Source organism: Motacilla alba, chromosome 4 (genome assembly GCF_015832195.1).
Source record: "Motacilla alba alba isolate MOTALB_02 chromosome 4, Motacilla_alba_V1.0_pri, whole genome shotgun sequence".
Taxonomy (NCBI): domain Eukaryota; kingdom Metazoa; phylum Chordata; class Aves; order Passeriformes; family Motacillidae; genus Motacilla; species Motacilla alba.
This window is the reverse complement of record NC_052019.1, coordinates 35450200-35465664: the sequence shown is the minus strand read 5'-3', so window position 1 is coordinate 35465664 and position 15465 is coordinate 35450200. Positions and strand designations below refer to the sequence as shown.

Below are 15465 nucleotides of genomic sequence, written 5' to 3'. Positions count from 1 at the left end.
CCTGCCAAGGATGAGATATTAATGATTACTCCTCCATCACCTCCATTTCCTTTTTTCATGTATTCTATGCCAAGGTAGGTTCCTCTGATCACAGATGTCTGGTGTAGAGAGGATGAAATTATTGAAGATACTCAAAGATTATTTGAAACTATTCAAAATATTTTACTGAATTATTGATGTTATTCAAAATATCTATTGTGCTTATACAAACTGGAACTTGCTTTTATTGTGGTGCTTAGAACCTATATTGCTTTACCAGTAATCTTATTTATACTTTCGAAGATTTTAAGTTTTTAAGCACAGAGACACTCCACAGTATTGCAACTCAATAACTTCAGAAGCACAATTGCAATAGATAGAAGTAATAGCAGTTTACTTATTTCTCTCAAGAAGACATAAATAAACAAACTAAAATATTGAAATGAGAAATAAGAGCTGGGCAGGAAACGAAAAAAAGAGTAAGTAAATTAGAGATGAAACACATACCTTTTCTACAAATATAAGTGGCAGATGAACTGATCTAAATACCATCATTTTTGTTGAGATAGCCTGTTCTATATTATAAAAAATGCACTGATTGTGTCTGAAGATAACATTAATATTTAAAACCACATTAGGCTCAAGTCAAAAGAAACTCACGCTTTTTAGGATTAAGTACCATGACATATTTCTTCTCCCAATACATTAAAAATGTGCATTATTTTCTGACTAAAGTTACAGAAGTTTTACCATTCCTCTCAAATGAAAGTTAGCCCACACAGGCCAATACAGAGAAGGTAAAAAATTTTACGGAAAATTCTGAGGAAAAATTTTCTGAGACCTGTATGTATCATCTTGATTCCTTAAAATCTGTTTCTGCAGTCAGAAATTCTGCTGAGATTCCTCTCACTGATCTTCAGACTTTTAAACTGAGATGTCCAAAGACACATCAAGCCTTGGGTTACCAGCCTGCTGGGGGAATTGTGAGAGAGTTTCTCCCAGAAAGTCACTTTACCTGAGAGTGAAACAAATAGTAAGAAAAAGGCAGCAGATGTTGTTCCTTGGTGGAAGATAATAACTTTAGAGAAAATTTCTCTAAATGTACTGCATTAATGATGAGTTCCATAACTATTTACCATTTTTTTTTAATCTCTCTGCAAGAATTTCATATTTGCTTTACAATTTCTACTTAAAATGGGAAAATACATTGAGACACACTTTTAGTCTTTTGGAAATATTATTTCAGCTTTTAAATGAGACTTTGTACTTTATGACTGTTTAGTGCTATTTATTGACCCAAATGAATTAAGATGTCCAAAAGGTGAAGTGTGCATGATTATTTCAGTATTTCTGACCAGAGAAGGCCTGCAGAATAATGGAGACAGAAATTTCCCATTAAAAAAAACACAGTGAAGAATCTGTATTTGCCTAAAACCTAATGGATAGTGACTAGAGAAACTGGGGGAAAAAATAGAAAAGCTTTTAAAATCAGAATGGTAACTATTTTTCTGTCACTATCTAAATCCCAAAGCAAAATTGGAATAATCTTGAGATGGGTATTATATTTCATTTTCATTAGCTGGTATTTTTAGACATGAATGTTGTAAAATATAAAGTAGTACTTCTAATTAATTTTCAGTTATCCTTCATGCTTTTTTGGTTTAAATAGGAATCAGATTTGGAAGAGTGCATGTCCTACTTTATTAATATCACTGGTTCATTTTTCAATTAACATGAGGCTGCCCATTGACAGAGATATAACAACCTGAGACCTCATTACCAAGTTTGCTTTGGAATCTTGATAATGAATCAGCTTTTCCCATTTTCTATAGTTTCAGTGCTTAATGAGATATTTTTGTAATAATATATTTTCAGAATATCTATTTCCTGGAATATTGTAAAACTCCACAAAATATGAATATTTCAAAATTCTGAAATAATATTTTATATTTTTCTTAAAGAAAAAAAATCCTTTTTTTTTCCGGGAAAGTCTTGTTAAAGCTATCATTTTTAAAGAAATATTTTTATTTATTTAAAAAGGATGATGTTGATTAAATGCTTTAACAGAAGCTTTCCAAAGAATTGTCTTCAGTATCTTGACACATACCAAACTAAATCAAATTTCTCTTGTATGTCCTGGAATGTAGCAGAGTCCTTATAAAGGTTGATTTTGTGCTGTTTAATGTTGATTGTCACATGCAAGTTTGATTTATTTAAACCAAGATTGTTAATGTACAGTAGTGTTGTTATAAGATATACTTATATCTGAATATAAACTTATTGGCACCTCAACCAAAATTAGATTTGGACTCATGAGTGGAGTGTGTTGTGTGTTTTCTTATATATATATATATATATGAGAGGCTATACAGAAGATATTTGAGGAAGAAATGGGTTAATGATGTCTTTGGAGAGCAGGTGCAGGTCCTGTCATGCCCTGGAGCAGTGGCTCAGCCTGCTGAACAGAAAAGGAGAATTCCACTTAGGATGATTAGAGACAATAAATCAGTTGAAGAAGGAAGTAGCTTGGGGCTCCTTGAAGGCTTTTCAATTCCTTCTAATTCAGAGATAATAGAGCTAGATGAGTCCTTGGCCAAACCACAATTACAAACCAAGAAAAAAGTGGGTAGCTTGGCTGTCCAATCAAAATTACTGTATTGTTCTTTTTTCTCCCTCTGGAATCCATTAACTTAGTACTTCTTCAAGTGGCTGGAGACGTTCTCCTTTACATAAAGGCATTGTGAGAGGTGGTCTTCAAGTTAAATGCAGACTTCCATCTGGATATTGCCCCTTACACCTGGTATAGCCTTGTAATCCTTACCTGTGATCCTTGCAAAAACCTCACTGGGTGTGGCTGATCTTGGGTCAAATGGCTATTTATGATGTTTGGGCAGATAAAACACAGAATTGTTCTGCAGGTAAACTCTGAACCACATACCCAGGGTGAGAAGAACCTGCCGGCACTCTCAGCAGATGGCACTTTTCTTCTATTGTGTGTTGGATTTCCCATTCTCTTGAAAGAATCCACCTCTCTCCAATCCTCTCAAAATTTATGTGCTTTCTGAACCCAGTTTTTTTGGTTTTAAGTTATGATGAAAATATCTGTCATTTCCTTTCACTTAAATGAAAGAAACTAAAAGTATTTTCAGATTGTGCAGTTCTCCAGTTGTACTTTTAAGACTAATAATTTAATCCCAGGTTCTTAACCAACAATAATTTGTAGATTATCTATTAAATAAAAATTCTGGGAAATTTAAATTGAAAATTACCTAATAAAAATTATCTAACTCAGCCTAAGATGAAAATATGCTGGGAGACTTTGAACAGGAAGGCATTTTAGAGCTGAATTTTTTATGATTTCTTTGTTTACAACTGCATTTAGCTCAAGGGATGTTTTTCATAAATATGTCAAGAAAAAGGGGTATCAAAGTAGTCAGCTTTGTAACTAAATGTAGGTAAACCAAAAATTGATACAGCCAAATCTTAACTACTTTTCTTTTTTTTTTTTTTTTTTTTTTTAAAGTCCTGGAAAACTAGTATCCTTGAAGTCTGAAAATAATCTCAATTACTGTTCTTCTAGATGTTGAAAAGCGTGATACCTTGGCAGCATTGGTGTTTAATTTCTTACCAAAATACAGTGTTTTACTAGAGCACATTATGAGGACAGGCCATTAAGGTGCACTGGAGGTCTGAGTGTGCTCTCAAGGGGAGGCACTTTTACTCTTCAACTGCCAGCAGAAAATTTAGGATTCTTTTAAATAAAGTTATAGTGGTGAGTGTAGGAATATGCCTTAGCATTAAGTTACATAAATTACAGATTTAAATTAGAGGAAATCAGACGTGCTGAAGTATCATACAGTAATAAACCCAATATAGTATCTGACATCGTGGTAAACATTGCAAAATAATTGTGCAAATACTCAAAACATTTGCAGTTGCTTTTGAGAATAACGCATCAATAATTAGTAACTTATTTAATGATTTCTTAAATAGCAATTTAGTTGCCAGTGTCAAAATCAGAACTAAAACTTACAAAATCTTTGATTCTTCAAAATCCAAGTGCCCTTTGGCTGTATACCTTTTATTCTATCATTCTAAAAAAAAAAATCATATATTGAAACTGTGATTTCAATTAGGCTCAGAGTCTTCAGTAGAGCACTAATTTATTTTTTACACCTTTAGGAACCAATGTCAGCCAATGCGTACAATGTTCTTGTATTCCAACATTATGTCCGTCAGTTTTCATACTTTGTGTTTCATTTTAGATCTATCTATTAAAAAAAAACAAAGTGTTTTTTTGGTGATGGTGTGATGGTGCCCAGGACATCATTAATCACCATCATTTTCAAGTGACAATTGCTTTGAAAGCAACTGAGTACACGGTGCTTTTTTTCCTAGTGTTTCAGGGCAGCTGTTCCAACTGAAATAGTTTCTCACACCTATTTAATAAGGTTTTGCTTGCCACCACTTGTCAGATACATCTGCTACTTCATGCTGAAAAAATACATCAGCATCTTCAGTGCTGAAGATAAGCACTATATTGATATCAAGGTGATATGGTAATATGAATTCTTTTGAGACAACAAAATAGTAATCAGTCCTAACATTTTATGTAGGCTCCTGAACTAAGATATTTCAGTGCTTGGGGTACTGAATATAAAAATCAAAGAGCCACTAACTTGTGGTTTCATAAAGCAGCTTAGCACAGAGCTGGAATTTGACTCAAGATCATTTGTCTTTCAAAGAGTGATGTTGTAAATCAATGACTGTCTATAATGAAACATTTAAAAGTACTTTGTGAACTGTGTAAGAGGAACTTCAAAATTCTGAAACTAAAAGTGCTGCTTGTGATATCCATGGAAAGTTTTAGCATTTTGCTGTTGGACAGGTGGAAGTAATTTTTTTAAGGTAGATTTTCTAGGATGTAGACAAGTTGGAGCAAGCATGCAAGTTCCTTGGCAGTCCTATGAATAGGTTAGTTTGATTGCTACATGAAATTAAAATTTAAGCTCTTGAGTATGAATTTACAACTCCAGCTGTGGAAAACAAGAAGTCTAGAGAGGAAGAAGCAGAAAGGAGAAAGGAATACATAACAGGATTAGATAATTTGCTAAAAATCAATAGCTCTTTTACAATGGGTGGGAATGAAACACTATGCTTCAGTTTTTTATGGTGCAGATTCCTTTGCTTCCCTCCCCCCATTCAATACACCTCCACATTCCTGAAGGACACAGGAATAGTATTCCATTTTGATAGCTGGTCTTACGTTTTTAGTTTGAAACCTTTGATTTTCATTATACTTCAACACTGGTTACTGGAAACATACATTAAAACCATAAGCTAAAAAATTCATTGACTTATTGTGCTATTAGGGTAAGTGTCCTTCCTAGTACAATATAAACAGCAAAAATAATTATACCTAGAGGCTTCTTTATGTACATAGAGAATTGATTCTTGTGCTACTAGTTTCCAGGTGTCATTTCTCATTTTTTGGCCACATCTCCCCTTAGACACTTCGTCTTCTGACATCAAATTATGCTGAAGAATAGGCAAATAAGCCATTGAGGTAGCCAGTGGTTGTCAGTAAATCAGTCACCTATGCCATTTCATCTACTACAGATAGTACTGCTTGTTTTGCTTTGTTTCTCTATTGCTGGCACTGAGAAATGGCGCTTGCCTTGGTCTCTGTTGCGGGATTTAGTGGTTATTTCCAACTGCTGAATCCAGCTATGCGTCCAGGTTACATTACTAGGGGATGAAAGTTCAGTCCTTCTCATTTCTCCTGGTACACTGGGAAAGGCCAGCAAGGTGTTTGGACCAGAAGAAGGTTGCAGCATACTCCCTTTTATAGCTTGCACAGTGGAACAGCTGTGCAAGATGATCATGATGCTGATCATCATCAGCTGAACAGATGATCATGATGCCATTGTCACAAAAATAAATTCAATGAATCACTTCTGATGTTTGCTTAGCTACCCTTCTGTCTTCTGTTGAAATAGTACTTGGCCTTCTGAGAAATAGGTCCTTACTGATAAGCAAACAATGATTTTGCAAGGTTTGCTAGTTTCTGGAACATGTATTTCACCATGAGCCATATTGAACGGAGTCACACATACAGTGGTGCATTACCTTCTCTGTAGTTCCAATCTAAGTATTTTGATGTTGGTAGACTCCATTTCAGTAAAGGACTTTTCTAAATTCATGGAAATTTGTTACTTCTGTCACTTGTGGAAATAAATTGTGCAAACTCATGAAAAATGTGAAACCTTGGAATTGTTGCATATTTCTACATTTTGCCAAGTAATCAAGAATAAGACTGTCATGCATCTGAAGAAACTTTATGTGTGCACTTGAATTCTACTTACTCCTGGACAACGCTTAAATAATTGAATCCCATATGATTGGGGTGTTTTGATGTACCCAGGTTCTGGCCTGAAATTTACTGAAATTTAAAGTTTTGCCAGAATGTGTTAAAACTGCAACATTATCACGTAAACAGGAGATAGCTGTGATTTTTCATTCAATTTTTTTTCATAATTTCATTTGGTGAATTGATTTAAATATATATACGAAATTAATTTTTTGTCATAATGAAACAGTAAGCTGGTCAAAATGCCACATAAAGTACTTTTAAACTTTTGATTCAGGTAATATTTAAAATGTAAGCATAGGTGATACCAGTACTGCTACATTTAACCGTATACTGCAACCTGTGTCAGTTTTCAGAAACCTCTGACACGAGCATAAAAGGTAATTTGGGGGATTGTCTTTAGTACAAAATGCGCTAAGTGCATTTGTAATGACAAAAGACACTGTAATTGTAGTGGCCACTTTAATTAAAGTGGTTCCAGAAAGCCACATCAACACAAGAGCAAATTATTGAAGCTTCTTAGAACACACAGTCATGTTTAAATAGCATACATGTTCAAGGCTTGTAAAGATGTGGGCCCTTTTCTTGCTTTAGGGATTTGAAGAACAAAAAAAAAAGCAGATTATAAAATTTCTGGATCCCTTAGGTAAAAATTTTTATGATTGCAATAAAGACTGTCATGATGGAGGACTGTAGGTAGGACCCTCAATAAGAATTTATGTGTCATATATTCTTGTGCTATTCTGTGCCCAAATATGTGTGTGTGACAGACTGCTGAAACTACACTGGAAATATCTTTTTAAAATGGAATTCTTGTATGGTTGCCAAGTTCATTTTTTTTATGTGTCATAATAACAAGAGTGTATCCTTGCATGAGTTTCACTAGTTTAAGCCTCTGATGATCAAGCTGATATCAATCAAGTAAACACCATGAGATTTGAGGTGAGGAATAGATGGCATTGCTGGACTACTTCAGTAAAAAAAAAAAAAAAAAAAAAAAAAAAAGTATTAATAAAGTAATGAAAAGATGGATTTTTAGCACAAAATGTAGCAAAATGATGGAAAGCACTGCAATAGAAATATAATTTTAGTAGTCAGTACTCCTTCCTACACCCCCTCCCTGGCTTTATCAAGCTGTCTTTTCTTGCTCTCAGGAAGCTGTAATGGGCACCAGTAGGAACTGTGTTTTACTCCATTTTCCTTCCAAATTAAGTCCCACTTTTAGAACCTTCTTCTTCATGCTTTCTCAAGCAGTACTATAAGAGAACTCCCTTATACTCCTGTAAAAGCATTCCTTTTATAGGAACTTTTAAAGACCAACCGGTTCTGTGAACTGTTTCAGCCTTAAAGAACACACCCCAGATGTGTTTGTTCTGATTTATCTTGCTCTGTACTGCTCTACTTTTGTACTTTGTACTTTAAACTGGGGCAGGGAATATTTGTTATATCAATACATAAATGAAATCACTGAGACAACGACTGGCATGTAGATTTTTTTCCCCTTTTAAAATAAAAAAAATATCTTCATGATGTGTTTCACACATATGTGTGGCTATAGCAGCTATTTCTGTTCTTAAGAATACAAAAAGAATACTTAAACTATCTTACAAGAGGGAAATCAAGATATTTTGAAAGAATGTATTTCATATATATTTTGCTCCTTTCTACAAGAAACAGAAAAATATTTTATAGAACCAACCCATAGAAGATATTATGTGCATCAGCTTTTTTTTTTTTTTGCTATAATTAAAAAACCAAAAAGTACAAAGTGTTATATCTTGTTTTACGGAAATTACAGAAGCTAGACAGAAATACTTACTGAGATAAGTTGACTCGGTGTTGGACAGGGAAAGGATCTTAGAGTGGCTTTGATTTAACCCTCGTAACTGTACTTCTACTCTTACATATATAATAACATATAAACTATACAATATTCCCTTAGGAAAAAAAAGTAGAGGACTAAATTGACAGTTAAGCATGTAGGTTTCTAAGACTTGGATTTCAGATTTTCTGCTACTGGAGACCCCTTATGGTCTGCTCCTGCTCAATTACTTGTGATAAGAAAAAAGAAAAATAGAATCATGGAATTGTTTAGATTGGAAAAGAACCTTAAAAATCATCAAATACAACTCTTAGCCCAGCACTACCAAGTCCAGCACTAAACCATAACCCCAAACACCACATCGATAGGCCTTTTAAATACCTCCAGGGATGGTGAGCCAGCACTCTCCTGGGCAGCCTGTTCCAGTGCTTGATAATGCTTTTGGTGAAGAAATCTCTCCTCATATCCAATCTAAACCTCCCCCAGCCCTTCTGACCATTTTCTCTTATCCTATCACGTCTAAGACAGAAGAAGAGGCTGTCCCCCACCTCCTTACAACCTCCATTCAGATGATTGTAGAGGGTGAAAAGGCTTCTGTGAGCCTCCTTTTCTCCAGGTTAAACAACCTCATCTTCCTCAGCTGCTCCTCATAAGACCTTCACTTTTTTGTTGCCCTTTTCTGGGCATGCTCCAGTACCTTAGTGTTTTTCTTGTAGTGAGGGGCCCAAACTCAATATTGGGATTTGAGGTGCGGTCTCACCAGTGCTGACTACAGAGGGACAATCCCTGCCCTGATGCTGCTGGCCACACTATTGCTGATACAGGCCAAGATATTGCTGCCACTGGCCTTCCTCACCACCTGGGCACAGCTGGCTCATGTTCAGCTGCTGTTGACCAGCACCTCCAGGCCCTTTCCCAACAGGCACCTTTTCAGCCACTCTGCCCCAAGCCTGCAGCAATGCATGGGGTTGTTGTGACCAAAATGCAGGACTCAGCACTTCACCTTGTTGCAGCTCAGACAATTTCCCTTGGCTCATCAATCCAGCCTGTTCAGATCTACAGAGGCTTTACAGAGCCTTCTGACCCCTCAGCAGATCAATTGCCCACCCAATTTGGTGTCTTCTGCAATGTAGTAGGAGGAGGCTCTCAACATCTTTTGTTTGAAGCTCTTGACATCAAAAAATTATTAAGACATCACTCTAAGTGAGGATATTTACCTTGACAGCAAGTATCACAGTCAAACATATTTCCCACATGGACTTCAGTATTTCCAGTGATTAGACTATTTCCAGACTAATTATCTGTGCTTGCAAATTTGACAGGTGTGTGGCTGCCTACATTAACTTATATCATGTGTTAAAACCAGGCACAAAAGTAAAAAGAAATAAGTCATCTAGAACACAGTCTTCTTTTGCATTCAAGGGATCTGTACCAAGAGACCCGGATGTTCCCTATCACTGAGGATGACAAACCACTGTTACTTCACAATATGAAGTTTCCTAATGTTTAATTTTTTGGAACATATTAGAAATTAAATAAAGAGGAAGAAATATATGTACTTAAATCTTGATGAATATGTAAGAAATAGATACAAAAAAATCAAGAGAAAAGTGTTATGAAACTTCAATTTTTTTTTTCATATACCAATTTTCTCATTAATTTTTCTGTAACTTCTCTCATATACAGCTTTTGTTTTTTGTCCTGGAGTTATATTGTTAATTTGTTTTTTTTTTTTTTTTTTTTTTTTGGAGGCATTAGGATTTAAAGACGGGTATCTTTGTCCTTAAAAGTTTTGACAAAAACACACATAATTTTCATATTCTGAGCTTTCTTGTTGCACAACAAGTTTTAAATGAGAAAACTCCACATTTTACTTTTCAAAGCTTCCTTTTGCTACTTTCTTTGCAGTAAGTATGATCATGTGGTGACTTGTTGAATCACCAGTGAATTAGGACTTCACAGATGGTAAACTACAAGCTGAATTTCATTAACCTAGAAATTCTATTAATGGTAGAAAGGTCATTCCTTGGAGCTTAGATGTCCTAGAGATGTACTTCAAATTAAAAACTTTTCAGTTGAGAAACAGATATCGTGGTTTCATCTGACGAGATACCAGATAATATCAAAGAAATGGTAACAGTTTGTTTGAAAATGAATTATCCAGGCTTGTTGAATGTACTGGATTTTAGGGGGTAAGTGCCCTTAAGTAGTGTGCTCCTACAAGTGATGATGATGAAGTGGCCTATATAAAAACTCAGATTTTATGCTGGCATGGTTGGTGAGGAAAGTGTGGAGGTCTTGGCCGAACAAATTTACTTGTAGTATCAACAAATGGCAACTCCAATGCAGGCCAGCTGAGCCACTCCAATGCAGGCCAGCTGAGCCTCACAAATAACTAAAATGTTCTAAAACATTCATTTAAACAGACTGGCCTACTGTAGATGCAGCTCTACTGCCTTGAGCAGTCAATTCTTACACCTATTTGGGAATTGACTGGATTTTTCTAGAAAGGGAATGTTTGGAGATAGATAATCTGAGCACCTCTACACAGTGCTGTATATCTTGGACAGACAATTTTAGGGACCCATCACACACTCAGTTAAGGGGTTTCAGTAGCTGTACTTACCAATCCAATAATTAATGTTCTGCCATCTGGCAAAATCTGTACAAGCCACAGGCTGTTAACTGTTTTCCAACATTAAATACCGAAATATAGACAGGAGAAAAGAGATAATGCTTACCAAGTTAATTTGTATAGTGCTTTCCCAGTCCTTCTCATTGTTCACTCCAGCATTATTAACCACAATGTCCAGCCTTCCGAAATGTTCAATTACTTTTTTGAAAGCACCTATAGTAAGATCCAAGAGTGACATATCTTAGAACTTCAGAAAGTAATATATAAAAAACAATGCATGCACAAAAATGAATGGTTTATTAGTCTACCAAAATGTCTTCATTATTTTCTTAAACATTAGGTAGCAACATGAAATTAAATACTTTATCTAACATGCATCAACATTAGATAAATTTAGGAAAAGTGGAAGAATTAAGACAACATTGTTGCCTTTTCATTTAGTTTGATAGTCTGATAACAGAAGTTGTAAGTTCTTAGCACTTAAACATTTGTATTAGATAGGATGTTTGGTACCCCAATTACATAAATTAAGCATTTATAGTTTGATTTGTAGCAGTTTGGTATAGTAGTAAAGTCAAGATTTGACACCATCTATTTTGAATGAAAAACAAAAGCTTCAAGTGTTCAGAAAAATTTTCTTAATTCAGTCCAAATTTAACCTAAGAACACAGTTTTTATTTAATGAATAACTGACACGAATATTTCAACTACAAATAATTAATCATGATTCTTGTTTAGATATATCTATTTATGGATAAGTTATTATATATCCTATTTGTCAGGTAACTTTAATAATGTGTTTCTGAAATTCAAATCTTCCTTTTTTTCTGAGGATAAAAATAGTGACTTGTCTTCCAAAGAATTTCAAAATGAGAACTGGGAAACTTCCACAATGACATTGTGTTTTCCCAGGTGACAGTGTTAGAACTGAGACAAAAGATGTGTATAGAAAAACATGATGATGTCAGAATGAGGAGCAAACTTCTTAAGCCTGGCTCTGCTTTGACAAGATGGATGAGATGACTTCCAGATGTTCATTCCAGACTAAGATGTTCCAGGACTGAGGACATTTTCTGACATGTATATATAACTTGCTTGTTTTCCCCTCCAAATATTGTTCCTCATCACTAAATATTTACTATTATGTAAACCAAGACACCACCTCCCCAATATTAATTTAAAAAACATTGTTTGATATTTGACTCAAAATCAACAGTTTTTCAGGTATACTAAAATTACGCTTGGTAGGCCTTGATGAAATCACTTCACTGAAAGGTGATGCCAGAGGCATCTTCCTTCCCTGATCCTTAGTGCTTGGTCCTTCATGTCAATCAGGTGCATAGCATTGGATTGCAGACATCTTTTTCTGCAGCAGTTGCAGGGGTTTACAAAGGTTTTCCTGCACCAACCTTTTCTTTGCGTCAATGCTTCAGGTCCATCATAATCATCATCTTGTGATCGGAGCAAGAGCTGGGCAGCTGATGGGACAGGTTTTATTTGTCCAACTGCCTTTATTGTACAGATTTTTCTAATATTCTTATTCTATACTAGAATATTGTCATATTAATAAATCTTCTGGTTTGGTCTGTCTGCCTTTTTTATATTTTCTTATGTTTGTTGCCAATTCATTCTCTGATTTCTCAACTCTTCAGTCACTTATCTTTCCAATTCTGCATCGGCAAGGACTGAAATGAAAACCTTTGGCTTTATTAAAAGCAGAAATGAGTATTTAACTTATTTTGAATGAGTAAAATAAATACAATTTGGATCCTTATTTATCTTCCAAATTTTGGAAACTAGCTAATTGCCTTTTAAGCCCTCTCTAAATAACATCTACCCTAAGAAAGATGTTTTTGAAGATTCTATTCAGAGTTAGAGTCTTCAAAACCCACCATGGATAATAGTTATTTTGCCAATGATTTTTAAATTAAATTTACACAGACTCGACTAATTGTAGTTTTCTATTTTACATATTGAGAAAAGTTTTTGCATGTCTGTGTCTGGAATATTTCTAGTAAAAATTTATCTGCCTACAGTAATCCCATCTATCATCTATCCACAAAAAGAAGAATCTTCTTGTAAATTCTTACTGAAGTTGTCACCTACACATCAGTATAAGTAGATTTATTCTTCCCTATTCAAACATAATTATTCAAAAATAATTCTGTGTTTGCATTGCACATCACTTAGTGCTTATGGAACCATAAAAAATTAAAAGCAGATATTTGTTTGAAATATTGAGTGAGGAAGGAAAAATTAAGAGAAGGATCCATTTTAAAGGAAAGGTAAGAAAAACAATGCAAAGTCAGCACAAACACCAGTTATATGTGAGCTTCTCAAATGTCCCTGTAAGACAATAGTAAGTATGGTGATTTTTCAAAAGTGGGATGAGATAAGAGATTTTTGTGGGGGATTAGGTGAAAGAACCACCAGAGAAAAAAGTACAGGCAAGACTTGAAAGTAAATTAAGCAGATGATTTCTTGCCCATAAGCCTGATGTACTTAGAAATACTAGTTCTAGTACTGGGACTTCCTTCCTACTGTAAGGGCTAAAGCTAAAAAAAAGAGGAACTTCATTCACACACATGACCTTTAACATAAAGTACAGGACTTGACTCATCTGATGCAACCTTTAAACCCTAAATGTGAAATTAATCTAAATTTGTGAAGTAGTAGCTTACAATTGCAAGTGGAAAAATATGAAAAAAAAAGTTAAAAACAAACAAACAAAAAACCAACACCAAAACCAGCTCATAATCCCCAAAGGATTGTGAGACATGATTGAAAATTGATAGTAAGAAACCTGCAGCAGGATTAATGCAATGGTCAGAGAGGCATTAGCAGCAGCAGCAGCTGCCTGTTCTTGCTCTTTTCTTCGCAAGAGCCACTTCCAATTTTACTGTGATTGCTTTTTTCCTACTAACTTGGTTCCAAAAACTCCCTTGCTGACCTGTCCTACTCACTCCAGCTCCCAGTTCACACCCTGTTGGTCTTGCACTTGCCTGGCACTAAAGAAAGGAGGAGTGTGGGAGACAAGGCACACTGAGGTAACACCCACGCAGCAGCACATGTTATTCCTACCCCTAGGATGCTTTTTCTTGCTCCTTACTCCTCCCACTTCGAGAAAAAGTCAATCATCAACCTAGCTGATAAAAACTTTGCTGATTACAGCAGATCCCAGATTTAAAGTACAGCATCTTTCTTACAAATAGACAATGTAAAGCTATAGAATTAGGAATAATCATGCTATCTTGGAACAGTGGACAATATGGCTGAATTCTGGAATAGCAACAATGTTTTCTGAAATGGCTATGCTCAGTGATCACTATTGAGAAAGTGACCAGTGAAGTGTAATGAATGGAAACAGACCAAAACGGTTCACATCTAGCATGGCAGAAATTGATCTGGGGAAAGGGCACTGACAAAAGAGATGTCAAAATGTGAATCTGAGTCACTACCTATGAATGTACCATTTATTAATGAAACTTTGATGAGGTGATGTGCCTGTTATGAAATATTGTGAAGGTACATCAATGTTATATGATACTCCGTAGGGGGAACACTGTTTATCCACTAAGTGAAAACAGAAATGCAAACCATTTATGAAGGAAGCTGCTTCCATTTCATGCATCTGCAAAATGTGTGTGAAATGTTATCACCCTATAGTTAACCCCATGATGAAGTAGCGTGCCAGTTTTTGCCAGTTCTTCCTTCAGCTGTGGCAGCACACAATGAAAGTAAGTGTGCTGTATGTAAAGAGTACTGCAACCCAGCACAGAATTTATTACTCCTGTGACGAGGGAATGCAGCTTGGAATCTGTACTGAAACCTCATAAAAAGCAAGTCTGAGCTTTAAAGTTTATATATATTACTCATAAAATAGCAATTATCTTCTGCAGAGGCTTTCATGCAAAAATATTACACACAACACTCAATGGAAATGACTTCTTTGGCTTTTCTTTCTGATGTGCCAAGGAACAAAGAGAAATTGTGGTAGTAATGCTGGTAGCAACATTTCACATGTGCAGGTTCAGGAACAAATCGTTTTTGGGTCAGTGCCAGAAGCGATCGGGAGCAGGCTGTCCCGCAGAGCTCTCTCTCCGCGGAGCGCCTGCCGGTGCCGCAGCCCGGGCGCAGCGCTCAGCGCTCCTCTCCTACCTTTCAGCTGCTCCTGGTCCATCACGTCGCACTGGATGAACAGCGTCCTCTGCGCTTCGAACTGCTCGTCCAGGGCCGCCTTGCTCTCCTGTCCGGCCTCGGAGTTGCGGTCCAGCAGGGCTACCTAAGCGGGGCGGGAGGAAAATGAGTGGCTGGCGGGAGGGCGGATGGACAGACGGACAGGTCGCGAGCCGAGCCGAGCCGAGCTCCGGGGGCTGCCACCACCCCCCGCCCGCGGGTGCCGGCTGCAGGCAGAGGGGAGGGAAAGGGAGGACGTCCTTCCCGGGGCTTACCTTGGCGCCCTTGCCCAGCAGCGCCTGGACGAAAGCCCGGCCGATGCCCTGCGCCCCGCCGGTGACCAGAGCCACCTTCCCATTGACGTGCATGGCCGCCGCGCTCCTGCCGCCCGCTCCGCGCCCGCCGAGCCGGAGCAACCCAGCGCGCTGTCACCTGCCCGGTTTCCTTTCTCCCTCCTTCGTGCCCTCCCTTCTGCCCTCCCTC

General features: G+C 36.6%; 1 protein-coding gene across 2 annotated transcripts in view; it reads right to left on the bottom strand.

Moving 5' to 3' along the window:
• Window positions 1-15465, bottom strand: part of HPGD (15-hydroxyprostaglandin dehydrogenase) — a 25480-nt gene extending 10015 nt beyond the window's left edge. Inside the window, exons 1-4 of one of the 2 annotated variants that reach the window (XM_038136049.1) lie at window positions 15258-15465; window positions 14965-15088; window positions 10913-11019; window positions 2-98 (exon numbers count right to left, since the gene is read on the bottom strand). In XM_038136049.1, the coding sequence (XP_037991977.1) occupies window positions 2-98; window positions 10913-11019; window positions 14965-15088; window positions 15258-15350 (421 nt within the window). In that variant the 5' untranslated portion in view covers window positions 15351-15465. The remainder of the gene's footprint in view (window position 1; window positions 99-10912; window positions 11020-14964; window positions 15089-15257) is intronic. The other variant, XM_038136050.1, reaches the window with a different exon arrangement.